The sequence below is a fragment of the Homalodisca vitripennis genome, chromosome X (assembly GCF_021130785.1).
Source record: "Homalodisca vitripennis isolate AUS2020 chromosome X, UT_GWSS_2.1, whole genome shotgun sequence".
In the NCBI taxonomy this organism is placed as follows: Eukaryota; Metazoa; Arthropoda; class Insecta; order Hemiptera; family Cicadellidae; genus Homalodisca; species Homalodisca vitripennis.
Window position 1 is genome coordinate 71,426,122 of NC_060215.1, and position 18,354 is coordinate 71,444,475.

The following is an 18,354-nucleotide window of genomic DNA, read 5'->3' on the forward strand; positions in this document are numbered from 1 at the left end:
GAATCTTATAAATCAGGAAACAAGCAATGGTAAAACATTTATAACTAGTAATAGAAATTCTTATAGATGGTAAATTATTTTCAAATCTAAAAAAGATAAGTATTGTTTTTAACAACTTTGAATTATTATGTAAATGAGTCAATTATACCCAAATCAGCACAAAAAATGATGACGCTAATTTCACGAAATAAAAAAAATCAATTCCAAATTTATATGCAAACATGTCACAAAAGAGGAAATGTTAAAAATAATTGATTCTTTAAAAAAATAAGTGGTCATCAGTTTTTAATAAGATACCTATGATAGATATTAAAATTATTACTAAAATTATAGCTTAACCTTTGACTCATCTGATCAATTCATCTTTTGTAAGTGGCCATTTTCCTGAAAAGTTAAAAATAGCTAAAGTAATACCACTTTGCAAAAATTCTGATTATAAAGAATTGCAAAGTTATCTACCTTTATGAATATTACCGTCATTTTCTAAAATGTTTGAGAAAGCTATGTATACTCAACTGGTTAATTAATTAAAAGAGAATAATTTACATGATTCTGATCACCATGGATTCAGACCAAAACGATTAGTAATTACAGCCGGAATTGATTTTATTGAATCTATTATTAAGTCAGTTGATAAAGGAGAAAAGACCGATGTGTTTTTGGATCTAAGTAGAGCCTTTGATAGTGTATCACATGCTTTGCTTTTGAAAAAATTACAAACTCTCGGTATAAGTACAAATATTTTGGCATGGTTTGTCCTACCTGACCAACAAGAAGTAGTTTGTTGAAATTAAACAACAAATTAACAAATTGCTTTTCTACTTTGGTAGAGATCCAACATGACGTTCCTCAGCAGTCTATTTTGTTCTTATGCTACATAAGGGGGATTACCTAGTTTGCCGAATGGGAGTCCTCATAATAAAATATGTATATTTGTTGATGATGCAAGTGTCAAGATAAGTGAATCTCATCTATTAGCTTATAATTAAAGACTTCTTCTTAAACAATAATAAATTATTAGCAAATCAAACTAAAACCAATTTTGTAGTATTTTCAACAAATTATTGTAAGTCAAGTGCTAGAACCTTGTATAATATTTAAAGACAAATTATTAAAACAAGTAGATCCAACAAAAATTTTAGGATTAACACTATAAACATTTATCTTGGGATCTACATGTTGACCAAGTTGTTAAAAAGATCTCATTTGAATCGTTTGTAATTTATAAAATGTTTAAACTCTGCTTCGTTCATAGTCTTAAGATTCTTGACTTTGCATATATTGACTCCGTAATTTCTTTTGGACTATGCATCTATGGAGCTACTTCAAAATTCTATCTAAATAGAATACTTTTATTACAAAAACATGCTGTAAGTCAAATTTTAGGGCTCAATTGGAATGAGTTAGTGAGGGATTAGTGAATATTGACATTGTACATTCTGTATATTTATCAAGCTATCCATTTCACAAAACAGTTAATAGTTCAAATAAATTGCCTATATTGGGTGCTAACCACAGGTATTTGACTTGCCATAAAGACAACATAGCCATTCAGGCCCTCAAATTGGAATTCTTTAAGAAAAAGACAATCTATTTGGGAGCAAAATCTCCATCAAACTACCATCTGTAAATAAAATTTAAGAATTTTTTTAAAAAACATTTCAAAGGCACTTTAAAGAATATTTTTTTGCTAAACCTTTGTATGAGTTTTCAGAATTTATTGAGTAATAGGAAATATTAGATTTAGAAAGAAATATAAGTTAATTAGGTGCAATTTATGTTTATTAATAAGTGTTATGTTATTATAGGTATAAAATACACATTTTATCGATATGACATAATTAAATTTACTATGTACTTTTATGAATAAAGTGGTTTTCAATTCAGTTCAATGCAATTTAAAAGAATTATTTTGAAAGCTGTAATATATCAAATGGAGCTATGTCAGTTTAGATTATGATTGCATTAGATTCACTAAACAGTGAAATTCTTTCAACTATCACTGGCCTAGAAAATCAGCATGCAGAAGTTGAATTTTGGAACATAAAGGACATCTCCAGCACAGACTTATAGCCTTCATTTTCCAGAGGCTGTTTGTTGTTAGGTTTTGGTCTTTAACTAGCAGGCTCCCAACTGGAATTGAATTTAGACATTCAAAGATAAGGAGGCGGTTTTAGAAATTGGAATTTGTTCCACACACAATAGTTTACGTATCTCTAGAATGCTTGAGATTACTGTTTAAAAAAAAAGGTGGCTCATTGTTACACCATTGAGAAATGTGCGAGAAGCCATATGTAACACAGTTGATATAAAAATATGTCATAAATGTTAAGAGTTCATCTAAAAGACTTATTTTGACCTTATTATAATTCCAAAGAACTCTTTGTCAGTGGCATGTGCCAAGGGCACTCAATTCTTCAAGAAAATATGTAGGCAATCAGTTAATTTGTAGTTGTACTTGTTCTATTATTTAAAGTATTAAAACAAATAACCAATTAAATTAATAATTAATTTATTTTTAATATATATAAAAAAATTTGTGTTTAATATGATTGTTGTGCCAACAACCAATAGAAAATTAACTTGCACTTTTTGTTTTTACTGTTATGTGTTACATGATATGTTATGTAATGGTGCAAATTATAGGTAACTAAGTGTTTTACTACACGGACACATATTTTTTTGTAGGGAACGTATTGGACTTTTTGTAGGGAACTTATTGGACGGGTAGAAAGGAAAAGGTCTCACAAGACTTAATTTCCGATGTTAGTTTTTGAATGAAAATACTTTTGAAAGGACATTTAATGCAAATTTTTCTGTATTTCCCTTAGTATTTGAGATACATATACAACACTCGGTATATACCTAACCTCCATCGATACAAACACTGACTCATCTTAACATATAAATCTTCTTTCGATTTGTGACATGGATGAAGGAGGAAAAATAGCCTTTGGCTAAGTAACTGTCTTATGCTAATAATTAATAAAATAACTCATTATTGGTTGTTAAATTAATAAGTTGACATATTTTTCTGTGTTTGTTTCTGGATGGAGTTGTTTTAATCACATTTTGATGATGTGCTTAAAATTGGCCAGCAGTCACTTTTGTTGAAAGCCAATAGGTAATAAAAAAGCCTGAAACCTTGTTTTAGGGGAATTTCTTTATTTTTATGGCTTTCTTGTATTTTATGATAAAAATTTTTCCCGAGTTAGCTGAAACTTTATTTTCATCAAACTTGATTGCATGTTTTGTTTCAGTTGAGATAAGTGCTGCAATACTTTTCAATTATTGGCCTATTGCATTAGTGTCAGGTCCAGATTTCCCACTAGGCACATGCTGAGGGGTGGTAGCTCAAGGAGGTAGCCCCACAAGGTGATTTTATTTTTTTTTTGGGGTAAAGAAATTTAATGGTTTTATTTAGTACTTGTTGGAGATAAAAACAAATTTTGATGAGAACGTTGGATTTGATACTGCAAATGAGTATACTACTAGAATTAATCAAGTAAAAGTTGAAATGTGTTCTGCTGCCTGGCTCATGTGATATGACTGCCTTAGATTACTTTTGGAAGATGAGTCGCTGTACATTCTAAGTCGTCGGACATTGGATCAGACTTAGACATAGCACAGCTTCAGGTGACCGTAGTACGTGTTATCAGTAATTTTGACCTTATATTGTGCCGATTCTTCCCCTTATTCTGTTTTAAGGATAAGATCCTTGAACAGGCCAATGGCTCAAAAAGGCAATGAGCAGGATAATGGGGGCTAGTCTACCTTCAAATTTAAGTTTTACCTGCCTCTCTACATAAAAATAATACTATTTAATACAATATTAATTGTAGTATGTGAGGTGAATAAAAACTATTATTTTCTTAAACTAACTTAATCTAAATTAAGAATATCCTAGGATGAATGAATTTATTAAAGTTACAATATTCTAAAAATGTTGGTATTTTCCAAGGTATTGGGGTGAATAGACATTAGTTTATACTTGATAGGGTTAGATTACTCTTACTTTTATAAAGTCAGGGATGGATCATAGCTAGCTTCTAGATCATTTGCTATCATGATGATGATTTTGCAAGTATGTTAGAAAGATTTATCATGAGTGTAGAGCAATAGGTAATTCCAAACTTTTTTCAGCATCTGAATTTATTTAACTGAGCATTAGGTGGCTGGAGGAGTAGCATTGTAAGTCTTGACAGCTAATGAAAATCATGACTTCATTATGACTTACCATTACAAACTTTTTTTCTCGACCAAAAGTTTTTTTGGGTTTTAAAATATGCTTACCTTATTGAAGAATATATTTTAGTTAACAATAAATTGAGAAAGTTTCAATGAATTCTGTATAGGGAAACGTAACCGTAGTTGATGCAAGTTGTAATTTTTTAATAAAGTTAGCGAACTCCTCATAGTAGAATTTAGAAGAAATGTTAGGGATGTATCGATGATTAATATATAATAACCCAGATTGATGAAGTTATTAATTTGCAATACAGCTTTCAGAGAGGAGTGGCTAATGACGTAGGAGTCATTGTATCACTGTGACCAAAACAATCCATTATGTATAAATAAGATCATTGATTAGTCGAAAAATTTATCATTTTATTTAGGTTTTTGTGTTTCTTAACAATAATTGTGATTAAATATTCGTTTTGTTTCCCTTTATGTATATTTCTGTTTCTTATCATACTTTTCATTTTTTTGTTTGGTCACTCGTACTGGGTATTGTTTGTAATTTATCTCTATTTGCAATTTAATGCATTGATCAATTTCCCTAGAAGGAAATGAAAGAAACACTCTTTTATGGTAAATCTGATTTACAGATATACCGTGTTTACATATTTGTGCACTGTATAAACAGCTCAGGTTATCCAAGCATAAATCAACAAATAACCTATAATGTTATCTGATTAAAATCACAATTATCGTAAAAGAGTGGTGAGGTAGTGGTTGAGAAACCAGATTCTGGAGAAGAGGAGAAATCAGAAGTATAATTGCATATAACAGTGTTATTTGTAGGCTACACAATTTCTTCCTAGGTAATAACTCCTTATCAGCCATAAAAAAAATGAGGGCCTTCATTTGCTCAGGAGGAAGAGAAATCATTCAAAGAATATTTAAAAAAACTTAAAAAATTATTAATTGCCTATTTTGTTTGCATTTCAGTATAAGATGCTCCAGAGTGTGTTGCTTCTTTTCAGCACTAGTTCTTTTTCAAGCAATCTTTTATAGTTGTTTCAGCTCTGTGAGGACAGCTTACGTGTTTTCTATACAATAATTCTGGTTTAGTATTTGTTTTGTTTCCCTTTATTTATTTTTCTGTATCTCATCATATTTTTCACTTTTTCACTTTCTGTTTGGTCATTCGTACTGATTGTGGTTTATCTATTAGGATACTATTTTACGCCTATTGATATAAGTGCAAAAGATAGTTACTTTACTAAATAAATACAGGATTTACTTTGTTACTAATAACATCCATAAATTTCTTCTTCTCCCAATTTTTCATTCTGTTGAAACAGTTATGATATTATCATCATTATCACAGGTTATTTGTGAATTTAAGCTTGGGTCTTTTTTTGTTAATCTACATATCTTCAAACATGGTACACTTGAATTTCAACTCTAGGACAGTCTAAGACGTATGAAATTGAGTTTGCGATAAAAAGTGACGTTCATTTCCTCCACCTTTAAATGACCCATTTTTTCATTTAGCTGTGATCTTATCCATCCCAGCACGAATGCATATGTCATTAGTTTTTATTGTTTTATACAGTATTAATTGTTGATCCTTAAAAATGATCAGAAATTCCACTATCAACAACTTCAAGTTGGTTGCAATTTGTATTGTAAAGCTGAACTCGCCATTAAATTACATAGTTTATCCCTTTCTCAGATCTCATTACAGCTTTCTGAAATAATTGTCTAAAAGTATTCTTCAATAAGGTAATACAATTTTAAAAGTTATGTAGGTATATTAAAAAAAGTTTGTGAAATAAATTTTCCTGGATCAGCCAAGTGATGCAGTATTATTTCCATTAATTGTCAGGGTGACAATGTTCCACCATGTGTTTCCTCATGCTCATGCTCATGTAAAAACTTGGATGTCAAAAATCTATGTTTTGGTCTTTAAATATTTGTAATTGTTTAGAATTACCTATTCTCTATGATCATGATAAGTCTTTCTAGAACACATTTGTGTATAAACATTGCCATGATTGCAATTGATCTGAAAAATAGCATGCTCCAATCCTGGCTTGATAAAGCTAAGAATAATCTAACCCTATCAGGCATAAACCAATGTTTATCACACCAATAGCTTAGAAAGTACCAAATGTAGGGTTGTTTTTAGAATATTCTAAATGTTAATGAATTTATAAACTTTTTCATGTATAACCTAAAATGTTGTTAAATACCAGTTAGTTTAACCAAATAATTCACCTCACCTGATGCGTATTAATGGTCATGACAGTATGCTACGGTCTGTTTACATATCAACATGTCATCCATCAAGATTTCACTGTACTTTGTGTTCACATTGAAATATTCTTATAGGTAACATGTTATGTGCAAGGAAATTTATTTTACTCAACACTTGATAGTTTGGAGCAGAATTTTAAATATTTTGGAAAAGGCTATAATGAGTACAAGTGGTTTTGGATAACCTGGTCACTATCCCTAATTTGGTTGGAACAATTTAATACGAGTCTAATCACACAATAAACTGTATAATGGTGTGTTTGTACCATAAACTTGTGAGTACAAAACTTAAAAAAGAATGTTGCTTTTAACTAATAACCAGGTAGTAATATTCCACACCAGGTGTGCGTAACAGGTCTCACTGAGGCTGCTTGCAAGCTTTCAAGTCTTAACTCATTTCATTCTTGAAATATCCTGCAGACATACAGAGAGTCATACAGAAAAGAAATTTTTCATCCCCCCTGGCAGACAAAAGACTAATTCTACCAGCAGAATTTATTCAAGATATCTGGTGGATATTTAGGCTACACATATTTATGTCACATGTTAAAATGTCATTCAATGGTACCCCTTTTATTTATTTATTCAAAAATTTTCTCAGCATCATGGTATATATTTTCTTGGCAACCTTAAAACCAATGTAAACAAATTCACTACCACTTGGCCAAATCCTATATTGCCATGCATTGTCATCGAAGTTAATGTTGCTTATATACAGTGTGAGTTAAAAGTATGGATACACTCTGTTTAGTTTTTGATGGATAAAGATGGAGGGATGGAACTCGGGACACTTTTCTAGGAAATAGAAGTGAACTTTTTAGTCACTATACAACTTTGCCCAATGGGTCTTTACATTTAAAATTTTTAGCTGTCCCCCCAAAATCCCATTTTGGGGAGATGGGCAAAGTTGTAGCAGTTACTAAAAAGTTCCCTTCTATTTCCTAGAAAGGTTTCCTGAGTTCCATTTCTCCATCTTTATCCATCAAAAGCTAAACAGAGTGTATCCATACTTTTAACTCACACTGTAGAAATGAAACTTTATGAATACAAAATTCCAAGACAATAAGTTGATTTGTTCTCGAGATATCATAAGGATAAACAGAGAGACAGAAAACAATAAATGTTTCCAGCCCCTCTAGTGATAGGCTTTGCTCTAATGCTCAGGCAATTATGTTTTTCAAAGCTATAAAAGAAGAATTGATGATGAAGATCAAATGACAGTACTTTGTTGAATGGTTGAAAGTTTATGATTAATAGTGGATGAATTGTTTGTAAGGATAACTGATATTTTTCAATGTTAATGTTACAAAAATAACACATTTCATGGATAGGTTCTAACTTTTTCTTCAGGTGTTAAAAATCATATTGAGTGAATGAACAAATATTTATTTCCTAATAATACAAATTAAAATACACATGTATCTTATATAACGCTTTTATTTTAAAACCTAAATGAAGCTAGTAATTGTGTATGAAAATAAAAAGAATAAATATAAAACTGTTATTGGATACAGTTTTATTAGGGGAAATAGGGTCTACATAGGCAAGTAAGCCTGTGTGTAGACCTGAACCATTATGGTACGATAACTGTAATAGATTTTAGAAAAAAAAATTTGTTGTAATAGATTATAATTTATAAATTATTAGAAACAAGTAAATACCAAAAATCAAAAAGAAAAGCAAAAAAGGTGTAATGTTAATAGGTTTAGTGGATGAACTTTCTGTTAATGATGGATGACAAACAACCTCTTTAAGCTAAAAAAACAATGAAAATAAATAATATATTAAGGTCAATAATTAAAAAGCTTTATCAGTTAGATAAAGTTATTATCATCCAGGGATGGCCAGATGTAACAATGCATGATGCAATGACAGGGGTGAGGGGAGCAAGGTTAGGTCCGCCTGTCTTACCTGGTCATAACACTTCCGGCCTCCACTTCTTCTTCACTGAAACTGATAAGCCGTTCTGATACTTTCCTGTTAAAAGTTGACAACACTGGTGCTTGGAAAAGTTATACATCTTCATATGTCATGCATATTCTGTAGAGCAGTTGAGAAATGTAATAACAATTAGTTTTTGAAAACGATTTAATAAGATTTGAGGTAGTATTATTATGTTTCTAGAGTATCTAGTGCTGTAATTATGAGTAATTGGAGTAAATATTTCAGTAAAATTATTGTACTTTACTATTAATAAAGTTTTAATGAAAATTTGCGGGACAGTGAAAATTCTTGTCTCTTGCACAATAATAACCAACATTTAACATAACAATAACATTTTAACCATGCCATGGTCGAGTTTATTGCCATGTGGTTTTTAATTTTTGTATATGCTTAACATTATGCACGGAGTCCTTAATATTCTAAGAACTAAAGTTTGATATAATTTTTGTATTTCAGTTAACAAGGGTATTTCTGGAAGATGAAGCTCAGATAAATAAAAAACTACCTAAAGAATTGCTTCTAAGGTGAGTAAATTAAGTTTTAATGTATAAATCTTGTTTTAATTGACTTCTTTGTTTAATTTTAACCTTAGAATTTTAGCATAGTCATTATTGTTCATAATTGTACATAGTCTTGAGGTTTATTCAAATATGGAGCTAGAATGATATACTTAAGTGCTTGTAGAATATAAAATTTAAATAGTTCATTGCAATTTATTGCTATGTAAAACATCTGAATCAAAGACTAAATAAAGAAATAGATTGGGTATTCTCATATGAGGGCCATTAGAGAAGTTGGAGCTGAACCATGCCACCTAATGATGAAACCATTGAACCAATGCCCAAAACTGGTGCTCAGTCTTTATTTGCTGTATTGTATTAACACTGCTGTAAAGCATAGTTACAGATGTAATACAATTTTGAAATTTCACACTCATCGACAAATAAATTGGCGGATGATAAGCATTTTAGAACTTAACTAAAAAACAACAAAATCTTCTATTGTTAAAATATATCTATATCTCTTATATCCCTATAAGAGATTATGTTACATACATACATACACATCTGTTCTAGGTTACTTAGCCATCTTGATCCTTTTGATATTGATCCTCTTGAAATTTTTAAGAACATTTAACTTTACATTTTAATTTAAAAATTAGTACAAAATTAAATTAAAATGTTATAAGCGAGAAACTATAGACAAACTCTGGTTTTCAACGATATTTGCTCAGACTGCTAACTTAGAAGAGAATCCCGAATATCGTTCCAATCTGTATAAGTAGAGAAGTTAACGCCAAACCTGTAGTTAAATATCATGGTGTAATGATAGACTTCAAGATATCAATTTTAGAATAGATACAGTAATCAATGGACAATTGTGTCATTTATCTGAGCCGGCTGATGACCAACAAATGTTGGAAGACTGTCTTCAAGAAAACATTCTCTGTTGACGACTGCAGTCCAGTTGGTTCTTCAAATGGTGCTGAAGTTTTGGTGGATGTCCTTAAAGGCTACAATCACAAATAGCTTGCACAAGTTTTATCATGGGAAAAATCCATGTTGATCTCTGTCCAGAAACCGTTGTAGCAGCATTGCAAGGTAAAGGATACAAGGTCGTGAGTGACACAATATATTTGAGCAATATTGTTAGATAAAAACCAGTCGTAAGACTCCACAAAGTCCCCAGATAAGGCATTTTTAAACAGTTTTTTATGGATTATGTTAGAATTTGTGAAATTCTTAGTGTAACTCAGGGAAGTTTGATATTACATTTATTTTGTAGTTCGAGGAAATTTAAAAACACTGCAATGAACTCTTATTAAGTAATTAGTGTTTAGAACTCAGAAATAATAATTCAAATATACATATTTAGTTTCGTACCATTTTAGACAGAAAAAAATTACCTATCTTTTAAAAGAGTGTGAAATTATGCTAAATAAATTATGGGGACTTGAACGGCCCATAAAAGCCCATTTAAAATATACAAAGTTTATGACCTTATTTCAGGAAATATTATAGGTCATATCACTTTAAAATTTCTACAGGTTTTATAATACTATGTTATGTGTACACTGAACTAGGATTATGCTTGTATCTGCATAAACAAGCATATGTGTTAATATGTCTAAACAAATTATAAGTGTTTTGATTATTTTATTTTATTTCAGGTGCATTTATGGTTATATTGCTCATATCATAGTTCCACATGTTTATAACCCTGTTTTATACATTGTGTAAAAATTTAATATTTGTAGTTCTTATAGTTTTTGAGAAAATTAGTCTTTTATATCCAAAATAGTAAAATTTTGTAAAAACATAAAAAAACAAACAGAAGACATATTTAATATGGAAAATGAACCAGTATAATGTACATGAGCTAAAAGCCTCCTGGGTATTAGTCATCATCATTTAGTTCTTCCTCTTCTTACTGTCCTTTTTTCACCCTGGCTTCCTTGTTCATCTCTTTCAAAGTTCTATCCGCTAAGTCTAACCTCATCAAAATTTTGAAGAGCTAAAGTTTTATTTTTGCCCTAATCTTGTACACCTGTTTCATCTAAAACTCTTATTCTCTCAAAATTTCCATCATTAACAGATATTATTGCATCTAAAACTCCTAACTCTAGAGTTTTTATGCCTACAAATTTGTTTTTTTGGGATTGTGGTCCAAACAATGTTATTGAACAATTCATTGAGGTTTTGAGTACATCCATGCAAACATTTTTCAGCAAATCCTTTCTACTTTGTATACATGTTTTATTTCACACATTACAGGTTCTGGAATTGACTTCTTATGTTAGTAGGCTTCTGGGTCCTTTCATGATATTTATGGGTTATTTGAACCATATTTCTGGGTGTGGTGGGCAAAGTTGATGAGTTGGTTTTGCATCTGTAGAGAGACGGTGAAAATATGTAGCCCATACTGCTCTGTGCATGTGATCTGAATTGCCTCCATTATCACATATGGCCTTACCATAGTATCTTTGCAACTTATCAATAACCTTGTCAGTAAGTCTTCCTTTAACCTTTAGTGGTTTTCCATCTGAAAGCTGTTTCCCACCACACATGGCCTTCAACTCTCTGAGTCTGGTCCCTAATCGTTTTTTGACATGGCCGATGCATTCTAGTTTTCTCACTTCTACATTGTCACATGGTTTGCTGCCTTTAATAGGCCTTGGGATCTCCATCCCATAACATTTAAACATAGCCCACTTGTCTTTTTAGTTCAGAGCACTGGAAGATTGTAACTGCAGCCTGCACGGCCATGGCTCCGTTAGCACCTTCAAAGTTTTTTACACGTTTTGGCTCTTGGTTTCTTCTTTGCGTTTCATTTTTAGCTCTAGAACAACCACTACAAAATTAAGTTAAAGTTTCTACATCTAAAACTTTATCCGTATCTGTGCTTGTCACAATTGCAACAGCGTTTTTCGATTTGAAACCACGGCTCTGCCAAGTTCCGTCATAGGCTATACTAATATGAAGTTTAAAGTCAATATCAAAAATTTTAAATCACTCGATGATATTTTTGTCTCACATAACTTTGAATACTTAATACATTTTCCAACTGGAATAACTTAAAATACTGAGAGTGCTATTGACAATGTTTTTATTAAGTTATATCCTAATGAAGTACATATAATTGGCTTAAACCCACAAATCTTTGATCACGATGCTCAGTTATTAACTTTTAAAATGCCCAGTAAAAGGATGAACAATAACCCATTAACCAAAACAAAACAAAAAATTCTCCATCCAAAACTTCAAAACATTTTCAAATATGCTGAGCCAAGAGAGTTGGGAGGAAGTATATTTTGCACCAGTAGACTAAATTTAATATTTGTAATAAAAGTTGTATTTACTACTTTAATGTGTGTTTCCCAGTGATAAAATGTAGAGGCATTGATCAATATGTTTCTTGGAATGATTTTGAATTAGAATCAGAGAGAGAGAGAAAAAATAGAATTAAGCACATGTGGGAATAAAAAAAATGTAGACAAAATAAATTTAGCTAAAGAAATGAATAAAGCACTAAAGGAAAATATTTTAAAAACAAAATAAGGTTATATGGATAATACACTTTTAAGCACCAGAAATGTTTGTCAGACAACGTGGAATTTGATTAATACAAATACGAGTATAAAAAACAAATCAAATGTTGTCAAGAGTATACATGAGACAGAAATAAATAAAAAATATGTTCAGAGCCTATAGTTATAATCAAAACTTTTTAATGATTTTTATATCAATGTAGTTGATTCCGAAGTTGTTCCAAAAATTAAAACACCTCACTTATCTCCCAATTTTATAAGGAATAACCAACAGTTAAAATTTCAATGTAACTAACCAGTGAGACAGATATTAGCAAAATAATTTTCAAATTTGAGAACAAACTCTCAACTGGCTTTGATGATATTCCCATAACTGTTATAAAGTACCGCTTGCGCACTTAATAAATTCATCTATCATATCCGGCATATTCCCAGACAAATTCAAAATGTCAAAAAAAACCTCTGCACAAAAAAGGAAACCAATTAGATGTATCTAACTATTGCCCGGTAGCTTTGTGACCTGTTATGTCAAAAATATATGAATAAGTAATGTATATTCAACTTAGTAAGTATTAAGAAAATAATAATGTACTTGATAAAGAGCAACCTGGCTTCAGATCAAACCGCGCTGTAATATTGGTAGCTGCAACATATATCGAGTCCATAATTAATTCTGTTGACAGGGGTAATAAAGTAATTGGAATATTTATGGACCTGAGCATATCAATGCAATGTATCCCACATAAGTTATTAGAGAAACTCGAAGGACCAGGGATTATCAGAACTTCACTCAAGTGGCTTAAATCATATCTAACCGATAGAAAACAGTTTGTAGAATTTATGCATATAAACAATCATAACCAACTAATCTCCATAGTCATGGTGTACCTCAAGGTTCAATTTCGGGCTCTCTATTATTTTTTTGTTACATAAAAGGATTACCTAGTGTTATTTCTGGCATAACAAAAAGCACAATTTGTCTATATGCCGATGATGCCAATCTTTTTGTTAGCAGAAAAGCTAAAATGAAATTGAAACATCCGCCATCAATAACATGACACGCATCAGGGAATCTTTCTTAGATCGTCAACTACTCTTAAATCTATCTAAAACCAATTTTACTTGCTTCAATATAAAACCTAATTCCAACTTGATTTTACCAAAATTACAATTAGGTGGCAAAGATATAGAAATTGTTGAGAACACCAAATTTCTTGGATTGTACATAGATAATAAATTAAGTTTGAATTATCATATCTATCATGTGGCAAACAAAATCTCATCAGGTTTACTCACACTTTATTGGTTATCAACACTTTGTAAACTTCAGTCATTAAAACTAGTTTACTTTGCCCACATTCATTCACATTTATCTTTCGGATTAAATATATATGGAGGAACCTCATAAACTAACATGGTTAGACTTTTATACTGCAGAAACATGCCATCCGCATTATGTTGAAATTGAATTGGCATCAATCCGCAAAGGATGAATTTAAAGAACTAGGCATAATGACTGTTTACATTAATAATATTTATCAATGCATTTTGAAAAACTGTTCAAACACCAAACACTGTCTCACTGGAAGGGAATTTTCACCAATATTTCACAAGAAATAGAAATAACTATTTAATACCGTCTTATAGGTTAAAGTTCTTTCTTAAAAACCCCAACTTACATTGGTATAAAATACAATGCTCTTTCAACAATTTTAAAAGATTATATTTAAAAATAATCCTTTATATTCAATTGGTGAATTTTTCCACCAAGATTGTACTTAAAACAGTAACCTTGTCTAATGATCATTTTAATTTTATGACAAGGATTACATTCTTGTAATAGAATAGATGTTCTATCAGTTGACGCCATTTTTTGTACATGAATGTAAATTATGAATAAAGATTATTTTAAGTTCATGATTCCTATCATTATGTTCTACAGCTTCTTGAGTTGCTTTGTTCATTGAATCTTCATCAACTATTTTTCAAACATTCTGACATTATTTGTATACTTATATCTAGCTAAGGTAGGTGGAGGGAGGTTCAACATCGCCCAAAACATTTTTCCTGCCTCCATGCCCTTGCCTATACATCTAAGTCCATAAAAAACCTAATGTTTGTTTGAAATATCTTAGGTCTACACTCTTCATTTGGCTTAAATTCATTGGAAGTCCAGAAATAGTGTTCATCACCATATTCCTTGCAGTTGATCCACAACTTACTTATAAAACCATTCCGTGATGAAAAATCTTCTGATATTTCCAATGATCCACCACATTTGCATGTTACTACATTAAAAATTGATCTTAGTATATATTGATACAATGCTATTGCTGGTATTAGATGGGAAGTTATTATTATATTGCTCATAAGAGGATAACTTTTTTCTCAACGAGGATACCAGAGGAGTTTTATGACTAAGGCCTAGGAGTATCAGAAGGTTGGAGTAGTTATAACTGGTCGTCTGGGATAATCATGGTCTTATGTCTATTTCCATGAAATAGCCGTGCGTCTTTGAATACAAACTTTGGCTTTATTATTTTATTTTATAAAAATAATGTATTTACAACATTAATAAAGTCACAATCACTGTAAGAACAAATCTCACTTGCTTTCTCGGTTATGTTTACCTTCTTAGTAAGTGTAATTGGAACAGTACAAAACAATAGTCATCTGTACTTGGAATCACATAGAGGAATACAACTAATTCATTTAGCTATACTTACTAGATTATATATAAATAAAAGAACCAGAAGATTATTACAAAAGCTTGAACAATCATAAAATAGTTACAAAAAGTGTTTGAAAACAAATTTTCAAAAAAGGTTTAAAATATTTCTAATTAGATTTATAGCATGTATTATATATTTTCTTTTGCAGAAAATTATATAAAAACATAAATTCAAGTTTTTAAAAATTGATTAAAAAACTGTTTTGCTCTCCTTAACAACCTAATACAAAAAACAATAAGAGTAATATGGAATAAAGGGATATCGAACAATATATTGCAAACATCACTTTTTGGTAAAACCTGTATTCAGTTTCTCTGTTTTGTTCTGTGGTTATTGTTTTCCAAACTTATATTTAGCAATATTTTTTCAGGATTTTTTCATACTTGGATGTTGTGTCGTTATGCCGCTGTGCCCAAGTATCTCGTGCCTGGAATATCCTTGCTCTTGATGGCAGCAACTGGCAGCGAATTGATCTATTTGACTTTCAGACTGATGTTGAAGTAAGTGCTTGAATTTAACAAATCCTAATCCTTCTGAAAGAAATAATATCTCGCACATGAATTCAGGGTTTTACCCAAGAGGAGGAGTGGTATAGAGCTTCCCCTCAATAACAAAAAAAGTAATTAATAATAAATGTGTAGTTAATAAAAATTAGAATAATAGAGTAAGATAATAGAACACTTCTTTATTGTAAGATAATTTGGAAGACCACCTTACAGGTTTTCTGTTAAGCTTGACAATCCCTTGATATGTCTATTGACAAAATTACAGAATGTTAAATGCTAAATGTTTTCAGCCTTCTTGAGGTTCCACAATTCTTTGACTTCCTTGCCCAATATTCTTTATAGATTTATTCAGGCGAAAGAGATGGATCTACAGATAATAATTTGTATTTGTCTGTGTTCACTCAGTCTGTTATAGGGGAAATAAGCATACTCCTAGTAAAAAGTTTATTGTAGGAAAAGTATTATAGGATTAACACAACAGAATAATAGAAGTAAATTATTATAAAAAAATGCATGTTTAACAGGGATCAGTAATAGAGAACATTTCTCGACGATGTGGAGGCTTCCTGCGAAAACTGTCACTGCATGGGTGTCAGTCGATTGCAGATGGCTCTATGAGACTACTGGCTCAGCTTTGTCCCAATGTAGAAGATCTCAACTTGAACCAGTGCAAAAACCTGACCGATAAGTAAGTTTTCTTTGTAATGATTTGATTGTTGATCATTTAACACAAATATTTCAAGAGGAGGATGCTGAGAGTTTGGTCTGTTGTAGCACTTGCCTATCGCTGAGCAAGCACTGCTCCAAGCTACAGAGGCTGGACCTTGGTTCGTGCTGTGCCATTACCGACATCTCACTGAAGGCCCTTGCAGATGGCTGCCCGCAACTTACTCACATAAATATCTCTTGGTGTGAAAACATCACAGAAAGTGGTTAGTCTTTTCTGTGCTTTCATTAAGTTCTCCACCTCTCTCCCATTCTTTTGACGTATTTCTGTATGGATCGAAGTATCAAATGCGAAATTTGGTAAATATTATTTTTAGTACAATACCTGTCCTAAGGTAGAAAAAATCATGCTCATCCCTATTGTGATTTTGGGTGGGTGGTAAATAACAGTTTATCAGTTTAGTGGTGGATGAATCCATGTTTTATCACACAGTACAATTCTTTTCAAAATTTTCTCCTTAAGTCTGATATCGATTTTTTAACTGTTGACTGATTTCAAGCCAGGTTTCATTGTGAGGGTCTGTGAGTTGTCAGAGCACCCACTCGCACAGGTTTTCTTGAACTAAAGTTTGTTGTGAATAGTTTTATGGACAGTTCCAACACTTGCATTTATTTTTACATTTATCACGTACACTTATAACATTCTTTTGTGGATTTCACAATCTTTCTCACCTTCCGGGACTAAAATTGTGATGACAGCACTTTTGTTCTTCCACGGTGCAATTCTTGTGCGGACTTGCCATTCTTAACTGAAAAAATTTGAGGCTATGTTTCCAAAATATTATTGAACAACTCATCAAAAGGTTGTCAACTTTATGTCCTAAAAGTTTCATATGGATAATTCAGCCATTTTTGAGCAGTAGTAATTTATCTCGTTACTTATTGAATGACGTCGTATATTGAAATTATAGACACTGGATATTTACTTCATAGGTATTTGTTGATGAAAAAATAGAATGACCTTTTTATGTGAGTAAGTACAGGGAAAACCTCAAATTAATAAGCATTTTTGTATGAGTTCTCTTTCTCAAGGCTAATAAATGCATTTTATCAATTTAGTTATCATCATAGCTAATACAATATCTGTATGCAGGTGTTGAAGCACTGGCCAATGGATGCGAAAAGCTGAAATCTTTCAACTCAAGTGGTTGCGTTCAACTCACTGACAAGGCCATAAGCTGCCTTGCACAGCATTGTCAAGTTCTACAAGTAGTAAATCTCAAAGGATGTATTGTATGTATTATTTTAATGTAATGTGTGTGAGTGTTAATAAATATTTTGTTAGTGCATTAAAATATGGAGAAGTAAGTCAAATCAAATCTAAATGCCTTTATTTGCTTGCATTTATGTGATAAATCATATATTGTGAGTAGAGCCATTGCGAAGCTTATACATTTTGGGGCTAAAGTTCAAAAAACCTCTTTGATTCCAATTCTAAATTTTCTTTAAGAAAGTGAAATCGCCCAACATTGTAATTTCTCTTTGAGATGCCTTGGCATGGAAACAGAACCTCTTGTTAAGGTAGTTAGACTCACAGAGCATCAAAACCCTATGTGTCATGCAGTAATTCAATGTCCTGCATAGAGCCGCCATAGATAGCATATTAACTGTTTACCAGTATGTGGATACATGGTCGAACCTTTTCAAACCAAAAATAAAACGAATGGCTGTGGTTTAAGGCTTTAAGGCTGCTGGATAAGACCTGTGTCCTTCCTAGAACTGCTTTTACCATAAGTAGGGAAGCAATAGTATAATACAAAAAGTAAAATTGTTTTTATTAATTAAAGTTTAGCGTACTCGGGAAATAGATTTCTAACCCTACAAACACCTCTCAATCTCCCAAAGCACTCTGGGAGTCATCTGTAGCATCATGTTTAGAGTTTACAATCAATCACGACGTTGAGAGGATTAA

At 31.4% G+C, this 18,354-nt stretch overlaps 1 protein-coding gene across 2 annotated transcripts in view; it reads left to right on the plus strand.

Annotated features, from left to right (window-relative positions):
- The window catches only part of LOC124369178 (F-box/LRR-repeat protein 20), a 55,116-nt gene that overhangs the window by 7,887 nt on the left and 28,875 nt on the right, over window positions 1-18,354 (plus strand). For both annotated transcript variants that reach the window (XM_046826986.1, XM_046826988.1), the window contains exons 2-6: window positions 8,887-8,954; window positions 15,581-15,710; window positions 16,241-16,404; window positions 16,491-16,648; window positions 17,536-17,675. In XM_046826986.1, coding sequence (XP_046682942.1) covers window positions 8,887-8,954; window positions 15,581-15,710; window positions 16,241-16,404; window positions 16,491-16,648; window positions 17,536-17,675 — 660 coding nt within the window. The remainder of the gene's footprint in view (window positions 1-8,886; window positions 8,955-15,580; window positions 15,711-16,240; window positions 16,405-16,490; window positions 16,649-17,535; window positions 17,676-18,354) is intronic.